General features: G+C 43.6%; 1 protein-coding gene across 2 annotated transcripts in view; it reads right to left on the reverse strand.

Moving 5' to 3' along the window:
* The window catches only part of ARHGEF38 (Rho guanine nucleotide exchange factor 38), a 57,353-nt gene extending 43,643 nt beyond the window's left edge, over positions 1–13,710 (reverse strand). For both annotated transcript variants that reach the window (XM_081020291.1, XM_081020290.1), the window contains exons 1-2: positions 13,334–13,710; positions 3,496–3,686 (exon numbers count right to left, since the gene is read on the reverse strand). In XM_081020291.1, coding sequence (XP_080876417.1) covers positions 3,496–3,686; positions 13,334–13,535 — 393 coding nt within the window. In that variant the 5' untranslated portion in view covers positions 13,536–13,710. The remainder of the gene's footprint in view (positions 1–3,495; positions 3,687–13,333) is intronic.
* Between the last annotated feature and the right edge of the window lie 783 nt (positions 13,711–14,493).

Here is a 14,493-nt window from a genome sequence, read left to right on the forward strand (position 1 = left end):
GCTTCATAATACAACTTTAAGTCTGGCAGGGCAAAGCCCCCTCTTTGTTTTGCATCAGTTAATATCTTAAACTTAATTCTGGGCTTTTTGCCCTGCCAGACAAACTTAGAAATGTCTCTCTGCCACTTCTGAAAGCACCCCGTTTTGTCCAAGACCTGAAGTGTTTGAAATAAAAACAACATCCTTGGCAATACATTCATCTTGATAGCAGCAATTCGGCCTAACAAAGAAAGTTTCAATTTTGACCAACTATCTAAGTCTCTCTTAATTTCTGTCCAGCATTTTTCATAATTGTCCTTAAATAGACTTAGATTTTTTGCTGTTATGTTTACCCCTAGGTATTTTACTTTTTTAACCACATTAAGTTCCGTCTCATTCTGAAACCGTTCTGACTCTGTATCAGTCAAGTTTTTCCCCAAAACCTTAGTTTTCTGTTTATTTAGTTTAAATCCAGCCACCCGACCAAAGTCATTAATCAGTTGTAATACTCTTTTCGTACTGGGCTCTGGCTTCTGCAAGGTCAAAACCAGGTCATCTGCAAAAGCTTTTAATTTATATTGTTTCTGACCGACCTGAATTCCTTCCACCAACCGATCCTCTCTAATCATGTTCAATAGCACTTCCAGAACCGAAATAAATAACAAAGGGGAAATAGGGCAACCTTGTCGTGTCCCTTTTTCAATTTTAAACTCTTCTGTAACCACATTATTAACTATCAGTTTAGCTTTCTGTTCTGAGTATATCGCCCCGATCCCATTCTCAAAACCCCGTCCCACTCCCATCTCTTTTAAATTTCCCATCATAAATTTCCAGGAGATATTGTCAAAGGCCTTCTCCGCGTCTATAAAGATTAAAACTGCTTTTGTATTTATGTCTGTTTGCAAAAGTTCCAAAATGTCAATAATGTTCCTTGTATTAGCAAACAGATGTCTTCCTGGGAGAAAGCCGGCCTGGTCCTTATGAATTACTTCATTTAAAACTTTTTTAAATCTATTTGCCAAAATGTCTGCAAATATTTTGTAATCCACATTTAAAAGAGAGATGGGACGGTAGTTCTTAAGTTGTGTCTTTTCAGCTTCCGACTTTGGTATTAATGTGATAAACGCTTCCTTCCACGACTCCGGTGCCCTCCTCCCCTCCATAATTTCATTGCTGACCTCCATCAAAGGTTGTATCAAATAGTCTTTTAATGTCTTATAGTACTTGGAGGTCAGCCCATCTGGTCCTGGAGATTTGCCAAGTTGCATGTTCTGGATGGCTTGTTCGATCTCCTGTCGTGTTATTTTAGAATTCAGGATTGTCCTATTTTCTTGTGACAATTTAGATAGTCCGTTTTTTACCAAAAATTGTTTAATCTCAGCATCATCTTGCGGCCCTTGGGTGTATAATTTTTTGAAATATCTCTGGAAACACTTTCTGATGTCCACTGGATTCTGAATGTTTTTTCCATCAACCTCTAAGTTTGTAACAGTATTTAATCTTTGTCTTCTCTTCAGCTGCCAAGCTAGCAGTTTTCCACATTTATTCGCCGACTCAAACGTTTTTTGTTTCATTAATTTAACCTTCCATTCAATTTCCTGATTTATCAATTTAGAATATTGTGTTTGATAAAGTTTAATTTCTCTCAGAGTTGGCTGTGACTTCGGATTCACTCTTAATTTTTTCTCTAATTCTTTTATTTTATCCAAAATCTTATCTTTTTTCTCATTTTGTGTTCTTTTCTTTATTGCATTCTGTTGTATCAAGAATCCCATATAATGTACATGTTCTTCTCCTTCTCCTTTTGCTTCTGGCCCATGGGGGCCTGGAAGGGAATGCTTTCCTTTGGCTGAAAATGGCCTCCCACTTCTGCTTTCCTACCTGTCTGTCATGACACTACCCGTAATGAGCCAGAAGTCAGCTTCGCCTACTGGCTCAGCAGCCTGAAGGGGATGAAGTCGGAGCGACTCCACCTGCAGCTGATGAGCCTTCACAGAATAAGAGGCTCTGATGAGAACCGCTGGCCCTGGGCTTCTTAAACTGAACTCTCAGCAGTAGTCAGATGCCGGAAACAACACCTTTGGTTCCCAGCTCTACCTTGGTCTCCATCTCGACCCTTGGCTCTGTGATCATCTGGATGCCTGACCTCTGGGCTGTCAGGCTTTGTATGTGGATTCTGCTCTCAGGCAAGTGTTCCTCAGAGGCTCCTAACCCGTGCTTGCTCACCAATGGAACTCAGTCAAGGCTGCGGCACTACCTTTGAGGACATACAGTGGTTTTCACTCCAGACAGTGAATGATTACCCCTTTCTAGATACCACCACCCCTAACTCACCTGTCCACCACCCATTCAAACTCGACTCTGCCTTGGCTGCTCATAGCCAAGAGAAGGAAGTATCCTAACCCTCAGAAGGTGTCTAATCCAGAAAAAGCTAGAGCAATCCTAAGGTAGGATGTTCAGGTAGGATGCGTCTATGATATGGCAGATCTGCCAACACATCTGAAGCTTGGCAGATCAGAAGACAGCAGATTCACCAAACATTACAGCCCAGCAGATCTTTTACAAATGTCCCCCTTTGAAAGAAAAGTGATGGGAAGATTAGCTACAGCAACTCTGATTCCAGTCCCTCTCAGGGGAATGCATTTAGGAGGTCCACAGCTGACATCAGAGCCCAGCAATGGCTAGAGCCAACAGAAGCATCACTGGCAAGAGCTTTCCACCCATCAAGGTCTCCACAATGGTGGAGCGTCCCCCCCCCCATAGCAAAAACAAAAAGCAAAACAATGGGGAACACGTCCACCATATCCTGACTCAGAGGTGGAGAACCTGTGGTCCCCCAGATGTTGCTGGACTACAACTCCCATCATCGCTGATGATTAACCATGCTGGCTGGGGCTGATGGGAGCTGGAGTCCCACACCATCTGGAGGGCCAAGCATCTTATGACAGTAGGGTGAGATTTCTCTCTTGGTTCATCTCTCCTAGAGTACGCTAGATCAGGGTTTCCCAAACATGGGTCTCCAGCTGTTTTTGGACTACAGCTCCCATCATCCCTAGCTAGCAGAACCGGTGGTCAGGGTTGATGGGAATTGTAGTCCAAAAACAGCTGGAGACCCAAGTTTGGGAAACCCTGCGCTAGATGATGAATACATTTGTTTATCATTTATGTATTAAACATATTTGTTACCCACCGTCCACAAAAAAACCCTGGGGAATAAAATTGCAAAATTCAGTACCTATATAGCAAACAGTTAAAACTACAATCAACCAATAAAAACATTTATATAAATAAATAACCATTGCACTGTCCCAAAAGCCTGGTATTAAGCATATTTCAGGTAACATAAAATTTAAAAAATACAAAGAAGTCAGAGGAACATGGAAAAAAGCAAAGGAAATTCTTAATGGGAATTCAGTTGCTATTCATTGTTGTTGAGCTGAGTAATACTGAATCAATATCTTTATCAGAAACCTGTCCCTGCCAAAACACAGCTGTGATAACCCAGGACTTTCTTACCTGCCTTCCTCTCAAGGGTTCGACCACTATTCTGATGCACAGTTCCAGATCATTGAGATAGTCTTTTTCGGTCTGAACCATTTCTGTAATTATCTTGTGCCTTCTAGCCATCAGACGCCTGTTCAGCTGTTCTTCACTTTCCAGGGGTGAGCCAACTGGCCCCAAGGACCCTGCTTGTGGTGCCATTTTTTCTGTAAGAAACAAACACCGCTTCTGTTTTTTTCTTTATTTTTTAAAAATATCAGTAAGGGCTAGCAACTTTTGCTGCTTTCAAACCAACCAAGGTGAAGTTCAGTCGTAGTTTGTCATAAGCAAAAGCTTATGAACTTCTCACAGCCGTGCCAAAGGAAAGTATGAGGAAGCATAAGAGCCTGAGGATCATCTCGGCCTGTTTCCAACACAGTAAACCATGGCTTGGCTTGCCTTTCAAATGCAGTGACTCACATCATTTTGATATACAGTGGTACCTCGGGTTACATATGCTTCAGGTTATATACGCTTCAGGTTACACACTCCGCTAACCCAGAAATAATGCTTCAGGTTAAGAACTTTGCTTCAGGATAAGAACAGAAATCTTGCTCTGGTGGTGCAGCGGCAGCAGGAGGCCCCATTAGCTAAAGTGGTGCTTCAGGTTAAGAACAGTTTCAGGTTAAGAATGGACCTCCAGAACAAATTAAGTACTTAACCTGAGGTACCACTGTTTTTGAGAGTGGTAGGAAGGATGCCCATCTTTTCTATAGGGTTTTGTTTTCCTAAGAAAAACACACACAACCACACCAATGCAGAACAGCATAAAAACCCACTAGGACAACTCTGAGTTTGCTATCAGCTCATATATGCTGCATTATAAAACAATCCTAACCTTTGATTTGAGTTGATGGAGGGGATTAAAGGTAAAAGGACCCCTGACCATTAGGTCCAGTCGTGACCGACTATGGGGTTGCGGCGCTCATCTCGCTTTATTGGCCAAGGGAGCCGGCGTACAGCTTCCGGGTCATGTGGCCAGCATGACTAAGCCGCTTCTGGCAAACCAGAGCAGCGCACGGAAACACCGTTTACCTTCCCGCCAGAGCGGTGCCTATTTATCTACTTGCACTTTGACATGCTTTCGAACTGCTAGGTTGGCAGGAGCAGGGACCGAGCAACGGGAGCTCACCCCGTCGCGGGGATTCAAACCACCGACTTTCCCATCGGCAAGTGCTAGGATCTGTGGTTCAACCACAGAGCCACCCGCGTCCCGCATTATAGAACAACCCAACCTTTGATATGAGTTGATGGAGGGGATTAGGATGCAGCAATTTCCTTCCACCTGGCTGTGCCAGCATCTCTGTGCTCACTCCAGCTGGGTCTGCCGATGGTGTAGGCTATGAATGGGCTACCACTGCTGCATTCCCATTGGTGGCGGCCAATTTAAGCCCCCCAAATAGGGCAGGACTGGAGAAGGGGTCGGCCACGGTTGGTTTGGGTTTTTAAGGAGGTCCAGCAGCACAAGAGGAGACTGCTTTAATCTCTCTGCCCTGCCAGAGCAACAAAAGTATTTTAAAAAACACCAGGCCCTCTCTATCTTTTGGTGAATGCATTGCAGGAGGTTGAACTAGATGATCCTCTACAACTCTACAATTCTATGATTCATCCTCCAAATGAAATGAATCCTAAGCAGGTCTAACTTCATTTGCACATTCCCATCTCCTTGCTTCTTCCCTCCCTTCACAATCTGAGTTTAGATTGTAAGCTTCTTGGAGCAGGGACCTGCCTTGTATATTTATAAAGCACCATACACGTCTTTTGTACTACAGAAATAAATGATACAAGGACTGTTTTCACAAGTAACGTTCCCAATGTTATACTGCATGAATTAAAAATATGAAATTAAACCAGTTCCCTCTTCTTTGGATGCAGTGTGCTGCCATTGACACTGAAAGGGGGTTAGTGTGGCCTTGGAAATCAGATCTCTGTCTAATTGCATTGTTTTATAATATTACTAACTTTTGAGGGCGGTGTTGAAAAATCCATAGAATTTGATTCACCTTCTGTGAATAAAAAAAAATTTCAGAGGTAACATAAAATCAGTGTGACAGATGCAGGCACTAAGTATTTCTTATTTATTTGTTTATGTACGCATTAGTCACATTTCTAGATCATCCGTCCTCCCTAGCAGCCCACAACAAAATATAAACATGTATACAACAATAACTTTTAAAAATACCTTTGTAAAACTCAGAACAATAAAAACACACCAATCAGCAGTCATTTTTGTCCCCTATAAGAGACCATCCTTCCTTTCGATCCCCTGTGTTTTACAGATAATGTGATTTGTTTTCTAACTAGCTCAGTCGAGGGCTTCTGCGTTCCAAGTCAAGAGCTTGTGCATCCTCCTCTTGATTTGATAGTAATGGCATGGAAGTTGGAGTAATGTACCCAAAAGCACGTATTCCAAGCACCAGACACCCACCTCTCTCAATTAGATATTTGCATCCACAGCAGGGTGGATGTGGGGGAAGGGAAGCCTTGCTTTTGGCTCCTTGCCATTACGCAATACAATAGGAGCTCGGTGGTTTGCTTGTCCTTGGTGGTGTCGGGTTACATGCCTGCAAGGCTCTCCCCGAGGGGATGACATTGCCAAATAAGCTACCTGTGTCCTTTGCAAACAAAAAAAAGTATATTGGAAAAATTAGAATAATAAAAACAATAGTAAAAAGTAAACCATTTCCCATGTCATGCAAGGTAAATCTCTGCACTTACCTCCACAGGTGTAATGGGGTGTGTGTGAGAGATTCTCTGAGTGAAAGAGTGGCAGGAGAATGTGTGTGTGTGTTTGCAAAGCCCTTGGCAAGCTGTGCAGCTCTAAACTCTGCAGCAACTCTCTATGCATCAGCTTGCAAGAGGTGTGTTGGGGGCTGTGTAGGGACAGGGAGGGTCTGCCGCCAGGAGTGTGGATATTCCAGTCTTTCCACTGCATGGATTCTTCCATTCAAGGATTTAAATAAGCCCTTTTAAGTGCGCAAACTTTCAGAAAGCGCACCCAGCTATGCAACATGCCACTTAAAAAGGCACAGACATACATGGCCATTATTTGAATATTTCCTTTGTGGGGGAAAAGGCATGGAACCCCCTGGTTTGCCGAAGCTTACTGGCTTATGTGCTTGCCAGCTGAAAGATTGCCATTTGGTGCCTTGGAGCCATGCCGCATTTAGTCTTCTGTAGCCACACAGCCAACCCCCATGTTGCCCCACCCCACGGCTACTTGGAATTCTGGGAGGGCAGAGGAGCAATGATGCTGGACATGAGAACATAAGAAGATGTGCCAGCCCAATGGCCCATTTAGTCCAGCATCCAGGCCAGCAGGCCAAACATGACCCACCAGGGATAAAATTTGGCCCACAAAGCTGTTCCCCCCCCCCAAAAAAATTATGCCATCAGGTGTGTGGCAGATAGGGTTGTGGTTGCCAGTGCCACAGTGGGGCTGGCAGCAGGGTCAGGGAGGGGTCAGGGGTCAGATCTGCCACAATGACCTTGGTAGCATGGTAGGTAAGGGTGCTGAGAGTTGCTAGCAGACCCCTATTCCCCTTAGGTAAAGGTAAAGGGTAAAGGGATCCCTGACCATTAGGTCCAGTCATGGACAACTCTGGGGTTGCGGTGCTCATCTCGCTTTACTGGCTGAGGGTGCCGGCGTACAGCTTCCGGGTCATGTGGCCAGCATGACTAAGCCGCTTCTGGCGAACCAGAGCAGCGCATGGAAACGCCGTTTACCTTCCCGCTGGTGTGGTACCTATTTATCTACTTGCACTTCGTGCTTTTGAACTGCTAGGTTGGCAAGAGCAGGGACCGAGCAATGGGTGCTCACCCCGTCGCGGGGATTCGAACTGCCGACCTTCTGATCGGCAAGTCCTAGGCTCTGTGGTTTAACCCACAGCACCACCCGCGTCCCCCTATTCCCCTTACAGAGCTACAATTCTCAGAGTAGTTTAATTGTCGATTTGCTGTTCCCACTGAACTCTGGGAATTCTGGCTCAGTGAGTGGAATAGAGTATCCGTAACAACTCTCAATACTCTTATCAAACTACATTTCCCATGAAGCTTTGGGAGAAGCATTTACAGCGGTATGATACTGATTCATAGCGTAGATGGCGCCTGAGCGTGTTTTGCTCGGCATAAAGAAGTTCTAAAAATACGTGTGTATCTAGATTTCCAGAGTATTTGAACAGAGGAAACATTATAGTCTCTGTGACCTTGCATGAACTGCCACCAAATTTGAGAGTGCTCTGATACTATCAGGTCCAGTGACAGATTATTGATTAGGTAATCCAAACTCCAGACACCAGGTTTTGTTTTCCAATGAATTATTTTTTTGGCAATAGATATGAAAGAGGCATCCCTTCCAGGAAATATCTGGTTTCAATTTCCTGACCATAGAGTCTTTTAATTGCTAACCGAGTGCTCTCTGGAGTGTTGAAAGAGCTCAATGAAAGAAAGAAAAATTGCACATATGAAATAATATCCTCACTGTGAATTTTTTTTCTAGTGGATTCAGATGACCATTTTCTCTTCTCAGTGGGTGATAATTTCTGAAGTCAATGCATAAAAGGATTGCTGTATGGATTCTGCAATAGTCATTTCTGAAAGTTACAGGGATGGAATTTGGGGTGAGATGGGTTAGCAGCATCTCCAAAGAATAGTGGTCACAGAATTTATTTATTATATTGACACTGAGGTCCAGCACCGAGGGCCTTCTGGCAGTTCCCTCACTGCGAGAAGCCAAGTTACAGGGAACCAGGCAGAGAGCCTTCTCGGTAGTGGCGCCCACCTGTGGAATGCCCTCCCACCAGATGTCAAAGAGAACAACAACTACCAGACTTTTAGAAGACATCTGAAGGCAGCCCTGTTTAGGGAAGCTTTTAAAGTTTGATGTATTGCAGTGTTTTAATATTATTATTTTTGAAAGCCACCCAGAGTGGCTGGGGAAGCCCAGCCAGATGGGCAGGGTATAAATAAATTATTATTATTATTATTATTATTATTATTATTATTATTATTATATCCTGCCTTTCATCCAAGGAGCTCTTCTCACCTGTGTCGAAAGAATTCTATTGGCCATGGGATAGCTCAGTCGGTAGAGCATATGACTCTTAATCTCAAGGTTGTGGATTCGAGCCCCATGTTGGGCAAAAAGTTGGGTTGGACTGTATGACCCTTGTGTTCCCTTCCAACAATGCTATGATTCATAGCTGTCAAAGTTTCCCTTTTTTTTAAGGGAAATTCCCTTATACCAAATAGGATTCCTCGCCAGAAAAGGGAAAAGTTGACAGCTATGCTATGATTTGTCCACCAGTTTGTTTCTGAGCCTGCTTGGAAATTCTGCTTCCTCTTTCAGGGGGCAAGAGATCAGTAGTCACTGCAACCTCAGTTAAATTTACCTTCTTTTTTTACCCAAAAGAACAATGCCGTGTCATGTTAATAAAGAGTTCAATATGAAAAGGGAAGAAATAAAGGCCCTTAGAAAATATTTTTTACCTACCTGCTGGTCCCCCCCCCCCCATGTAATTATAGCCTCAACCTTATAGGCTGTTGTATTCCTATTTGTAACTTGATTCTATTGAGGAAAAAGGGCTATATATACACATGCAGCAGGACATCAATAATGGAAACAAATCCATTGAAGAGAAAGTGCAACTGACCTGCATGGACAACATCCAGAGTTAAAGGAAATTTGGCAGCCAGTAAGAAAGAATCAGCATCCCTAAGGGCTGAGAGATGGGGGGGGGAGGCCCTGCCCTATATAAACTTTAGCTTAGGAAAGAAAGTTGCTGCCTTGATGGGTTGCATATACCCCACTCCCCACAGACCAATGGTATTTTTTTTTCTAACCTCTGTAGTGCACTGCCTGCTTAAAGATGGTGATTGTCCACTTAAATTACACTAACCTGTCAAAGTAAGTAGAAAAGGGGGGAAGTTTGAGATGTGTCCAACAGCAGCATTGGTAAACCACTGAAAGAGATTTCAGAAACATACTTGGAGGACAAACTTTCTAAATTTTAATAAGGAATGTTTCACAGATAACTACACCACTTTTCAGAGATGCATGGATGGAGGAGGAGATGCAGTACAAAGAATCGTGGGGATCCAGAGCAAGTTTCTATCATTTGTAGAACCTGAGATATAAGGCAAAATATACAAGCACTGTTTGTCTTATTTTTCTGGTGAGAAACTAGCCTGTTTCCCCCCATCCCTCAGTGTTTTACTTATCTGCCAGTCCACCCCTTCTTTCTGGGGAAAAAATCCTACAGCCACCTATGCAAAGAAGTTAGTATTGCAATGGCCAGCATTGTGGTTTGTTTGTTTTTTTGTTTGTTTGTTTGTTTTTGAGACCTCGTGTAAAATCATGCAAATTTCCATTTAATTCTACTGGATCTGACTTTTATCCAGGTATGAGTGTGTGTTTCTGTCTATGTCTTGGTGAGATGACCCAGGAAACAAAGTATATTATAACATACATAATAGAACTGACAAACCTAGACAGCATCTTAAAAAGCAGAGACATCACCTTGCCAACAAAGGTCCGTACAGTTAAAGCCATGGTTTTCCCAGTAGTGATGTATGGAAGTGAGAGCTGGACCATAAAGAAGGCTGATCGCCAAAGAATTGATGCTTTTCCGGGGTATCTGAAGAAGTGTGCTTGCACACGAAAGCTCATACCAAGAACTAACTTAGTTGGTCTTAAAGGTGCTACTGGAAGGATTTTTTTTATTTTGGTGCTGGAGGAGACTCTTGAGAGTCCCATGGACTGCTGGAAGACCAAACCTCTCCATTCTTAAGGAAATCAGCCCTGAGTGCTCACTGGAAGGACAGATCGTGAAGCTGAGGCTCCAATACTTTGGCCACCTCATGAGAAGAGAAGACTCCCTGGAAAAGACCCTGATGTTGGGAAAGATAGAGGGCACAAGAAGGGGATGACAGAGGACGAGATGGTTGGACAGTGTTCTCGAAGCTACCAGCATGAGTCTGACCAAACTGCGGGAGGCAGTGGAAGACAGGAGTGCCTGGCGTGTTCTGGTCCATGGGGTCATGAAGAGTCAGACACAACTAAACAACAAGAACAGAATTGCAACTTCCTATATACTAACAGCCAGCTCATTCTGCAGGTGCCAATCCTTATATCACCAAAATGGTTCTTCCCCCATCCCAAAAAAGAGGGAGATATCAGCTGACTTGGAGAGGGGAATCCCAAAGCTTCACAGCAACACACACACACACACACCAAGTACCATCTAAAGAGGCAGGGACCCAGCAACAAATCTGAGCATGCTCAGTGGGCACTGAGGGCTAAGTGTCTGATGGAGGGAGGGGATGGAATGAAGTTTCCTTGAAGAGGGCATTGCTGGCTGGCTCAGACACTGAACAAGACATTGCAGCATTTTACTGAAAGTCCCACTTGTTCATTGGATTTGCAGTGCAAACTTACCCAGGTATATACTACAGAAACTCAAAAGATTGCCCTTATGAGTTACTTAACTGAAAGGGAAGCATGTAGCCTGAAAACATCTTGAATGACTAAAGAAGGCACCCAGGTTAATCAAGCCACGGGTTTAAAAATGTTGTTTTGCATTACTTTTAAAATGCAAGTATTTAAAGCACCATTGGACACAATGGGATGTGCATGGCAGAGCAGTATACAGCAGCAGACTCCGCCCCTTGACCTATATGCATATTCATGGAGCTCTTATATGTTTGAAACTTCAAGTCGGCCATTGGGTTTTGGCATCATTGGGCTGATGCTCACATCCCAGTAGGGGGACCAATACCAATCCATGGGGTCTCCTGGCCCTGCTATTCCCCCTCCTGGCTTGTCTGTGCAGGCCCTCTTTAGGCAAGCAGTGAGAGGAGCACAGAGAAGGAGCAAAAACATCCACATTCCTTGTCCTCTCCTGGTATCCAGCAACTGAAGCCAGAAGTGAGGGAAGCAAGGAAGGCTTCCTTTCCCAGGGAACTATCCACTGGGAGCATCTTGATCAAGGGAACCCACACTATGGGGCTATTTGATTTTTCATGTGATCAAATGAATGACTGGACTCTCTTCTATGGAATGACAGCCCTGATAGGAAATGCTCTTTGAACAATAAAACAAGCTTACTGTGAATCACAGAACCATAGCATTGCAGTGTAAAGTCTAATGTTTCAATGGCAAGGTCAACCGTATTCAGCACCCGACATCAAACGAGAGAAAATTACAAAATGCCACTAACAGGCTAGGCAAAGTTGTGAAATCTAGTTCCCATGCAAATTGGGCCAGGTCCAACAGGCACGTAAGCTCTGGGGCATATTTACTGCTCACCAGGAACTAGATCATATGACATGAAAGTACGTCCTGGAATTACTGAATAGGTATTGCGGAAGGTGGGGTGGGCAGAACACTGCCGGCACTGGGTCTGTATATATAGCAGAGCAACATAGCCTTCCCTTGACACACCAAGCAAATGCACACATGCTGTTTCCTTGTGTGTTAAGAAGAATGTTCCGTGCAGCTGAAGTGTTCTGCCAGGTAGCCTTTGCATATAAGGAAATGCCGTGTCTGCAGTAACCTTTAAAAGGGCTGGAGGGAGGGAGGGGGGACTAAGAACAACACGGACTATTGTTCATCACAGAGATCTAGTTCTCCCTGGAAAGGGGTGTGTGTGAAAGCCTATGGGGACATGGCCTTAGGGCAGCATAACCAAACCTGTTCCGTATTACCAGTGTAGTTTTACAGACTGCATTCCTCCAGTGAAGCAAAAAGAAATTTCACTGTAGTTATTTAAACCATTTTGCTGATAATCCTATGCACACTTACAGGTAAACATACGTAGAACTGGCGTGTTGATCGTATAGCCTAACCCTCTTTTAGAGGATAGTTGTCTAGGAAGTCGTTTTAATGGTGCACAGATGGTTCTGCATTTTTATTTTCCCTGCTCAGAAATGGCACTTTATTTTCATTATTTCAAATCTGCTACAAGTCCTAGGAACCATGTTTTTTCTCCCTGCACTCTGGGAGATCAGAGTTCTGCTGAATTCACGGAGACAGCTGTGCAATAAATAGCACTGGGGATTGCAGTTTGCAGGAGAGAAAACACACCCTTCTGCCCAAAGGGAATATATATGTGTAAAATAAAATGTCATTGTACTTATGTGTGGCCTCAGGGGTGTGCAGGGGTGGAAAATGTATGTTGTCTCAGATCACCTGTTCCTAATCCAAACAAGAAAATAACCAAATCAAAGCATCTCCCCCCGCCCCACAAGACAAACGTTCACCAGGTGACTTCCTACTATTTAAGGCTGCCTACAAAATATCTCACCCTGTCTGTATATTTCAATGCGTGGCTTCAATGCATTAAAATTGCCCCTTGTGTTACTTACAAAGTGTTACAGCAGGAGCAGTATGACAGTTATAATGCCACAAAATTGCATTTAATCACGCACTTCCCCTCAACGTGAGATGAACTAGGTTCCCTTCAAAGTATTTCCTAGCTTAGTGGTGCTACAGTGGAGAACCTATTTCTAACAACAGCAACAACAATAATACCAGCAAGTGCTTAATAAGATCTATTTCATAAAAATGTTTTCCACCAGCTCTCACCACATCTAACCTGCTCACCACCTTCCATCACAGCTAACACCATCATGCAAGCTTTTCTGGTATGGAATTGTTTTCCAATAGTTAGACCAGTACTTCAGAAATGTGGGTCACAATGCAGTCCTAGCCAGGTCTACTCAGAAGTAAAGATTCACTGAATTCCATGAGGCTGGCTCCCAGGTTAGTAGGGTTAGGATTGCAGCCTCAAGCCCTTCCTCTCCTCATTTTTATTACCTTGTAATTTCTGGTTGTATTCACTCCTGTCGGACTGACTCCTCCTCAAAGTCCCAGAGCTGTTGTGGTCTCCAGAAATATGACTCTCCACCACCGTGTCTGTCTTCCTCCTCTCCAGCATGTACAGCCTGTGCCTTATGAAGGTCAAGTTTTTTTTCCTGGCCCCCACACTTTCTTTCCCAGGTGGCTCTTTGGCGTCCATTTCCAGACCAGAGCAGGAAAAGAAAGGAGATGGAAAAGGAGAAGGAAAAGAAAGAAACCTGATTGAGTAGAAAAGCTAAGCTGGTTCTCCCTTGCAGGAGGTGTGTTTGCCTGCTTGTTGCTTGGGTGAATGGAGCAGCTTCTCCAATGGATCAGCTGTCTTGCTCAAAGTTCCACTTCTTACCTGGCTCACCTGACTGCCACCTCTGCAGCCTAGCAGGGCTCCACCCCTATGAGGTCATCCTTTAGTTACACTGACTGGGGAACCAGACACCTGTTACCTGAGAGACTTGCAGCACAGGGCATGGCATAGCAGCAGGGACTAATCAGCTGGCAAGGCCCTTTAGGAGCAAGCAGGCTCACTTGCATATCTTTCCCTCATTTTTACATCTCTTTCTTTTTATCACCTTTTTATCTATGTGAAAACAAACTAATGCATGGTTTTAATTCTGCTCCACCCTCGGCATGTCCTGTCCTTTAGGTGAAGTAGGTGGAGACTTTGCATATCTTTACACTTGACAGGCAGTGGACACCTGAGTCATTCTCATGCAAGGCAAGGTGAGAACATCTCTATTCTCATGCTTCAGGGCATGATTAACTAACCCAGATAGAGGTCAATGTTTTTTATAGCTCAATCCAATGCTCAGTTGCAAGGCCTTTTTATGATTACAAGGTTGCATTTATTTATTTTATGGTTGGAACAAAATTATACATATATTCCCTTCACTCAATTGAAACACTTTGTATTCTGTTAAGCAGCAACTGTAACATCTAAGTTCTGTGCACTGCAAGGAGCAAAATAAGGTTTTTTTTTTTTAAAAAAAGCTTTTTAAAAACCAAAACTTGACCTTCCTCCAAATCGCTGAGAGTAGCATACAAGGTTACCCTGCCCGATTATCCTCACAATTACTGTTTATTTATTTTTTTAAAAAAATAAAACCTGCCTTTCTGTTTATACA

Source organism: Podarcis pityusensis, assembly GCF_964106645.2.
Source record: "Podarcis pityusensis genome assembly, chromosome: 9".
Taxonomy (NCBI): Eukaryota; Metazoa; Chordata; class Lepidosauria; order Squamata; family Lacertidae; genus Podarcis; species Podarcis pityusensis.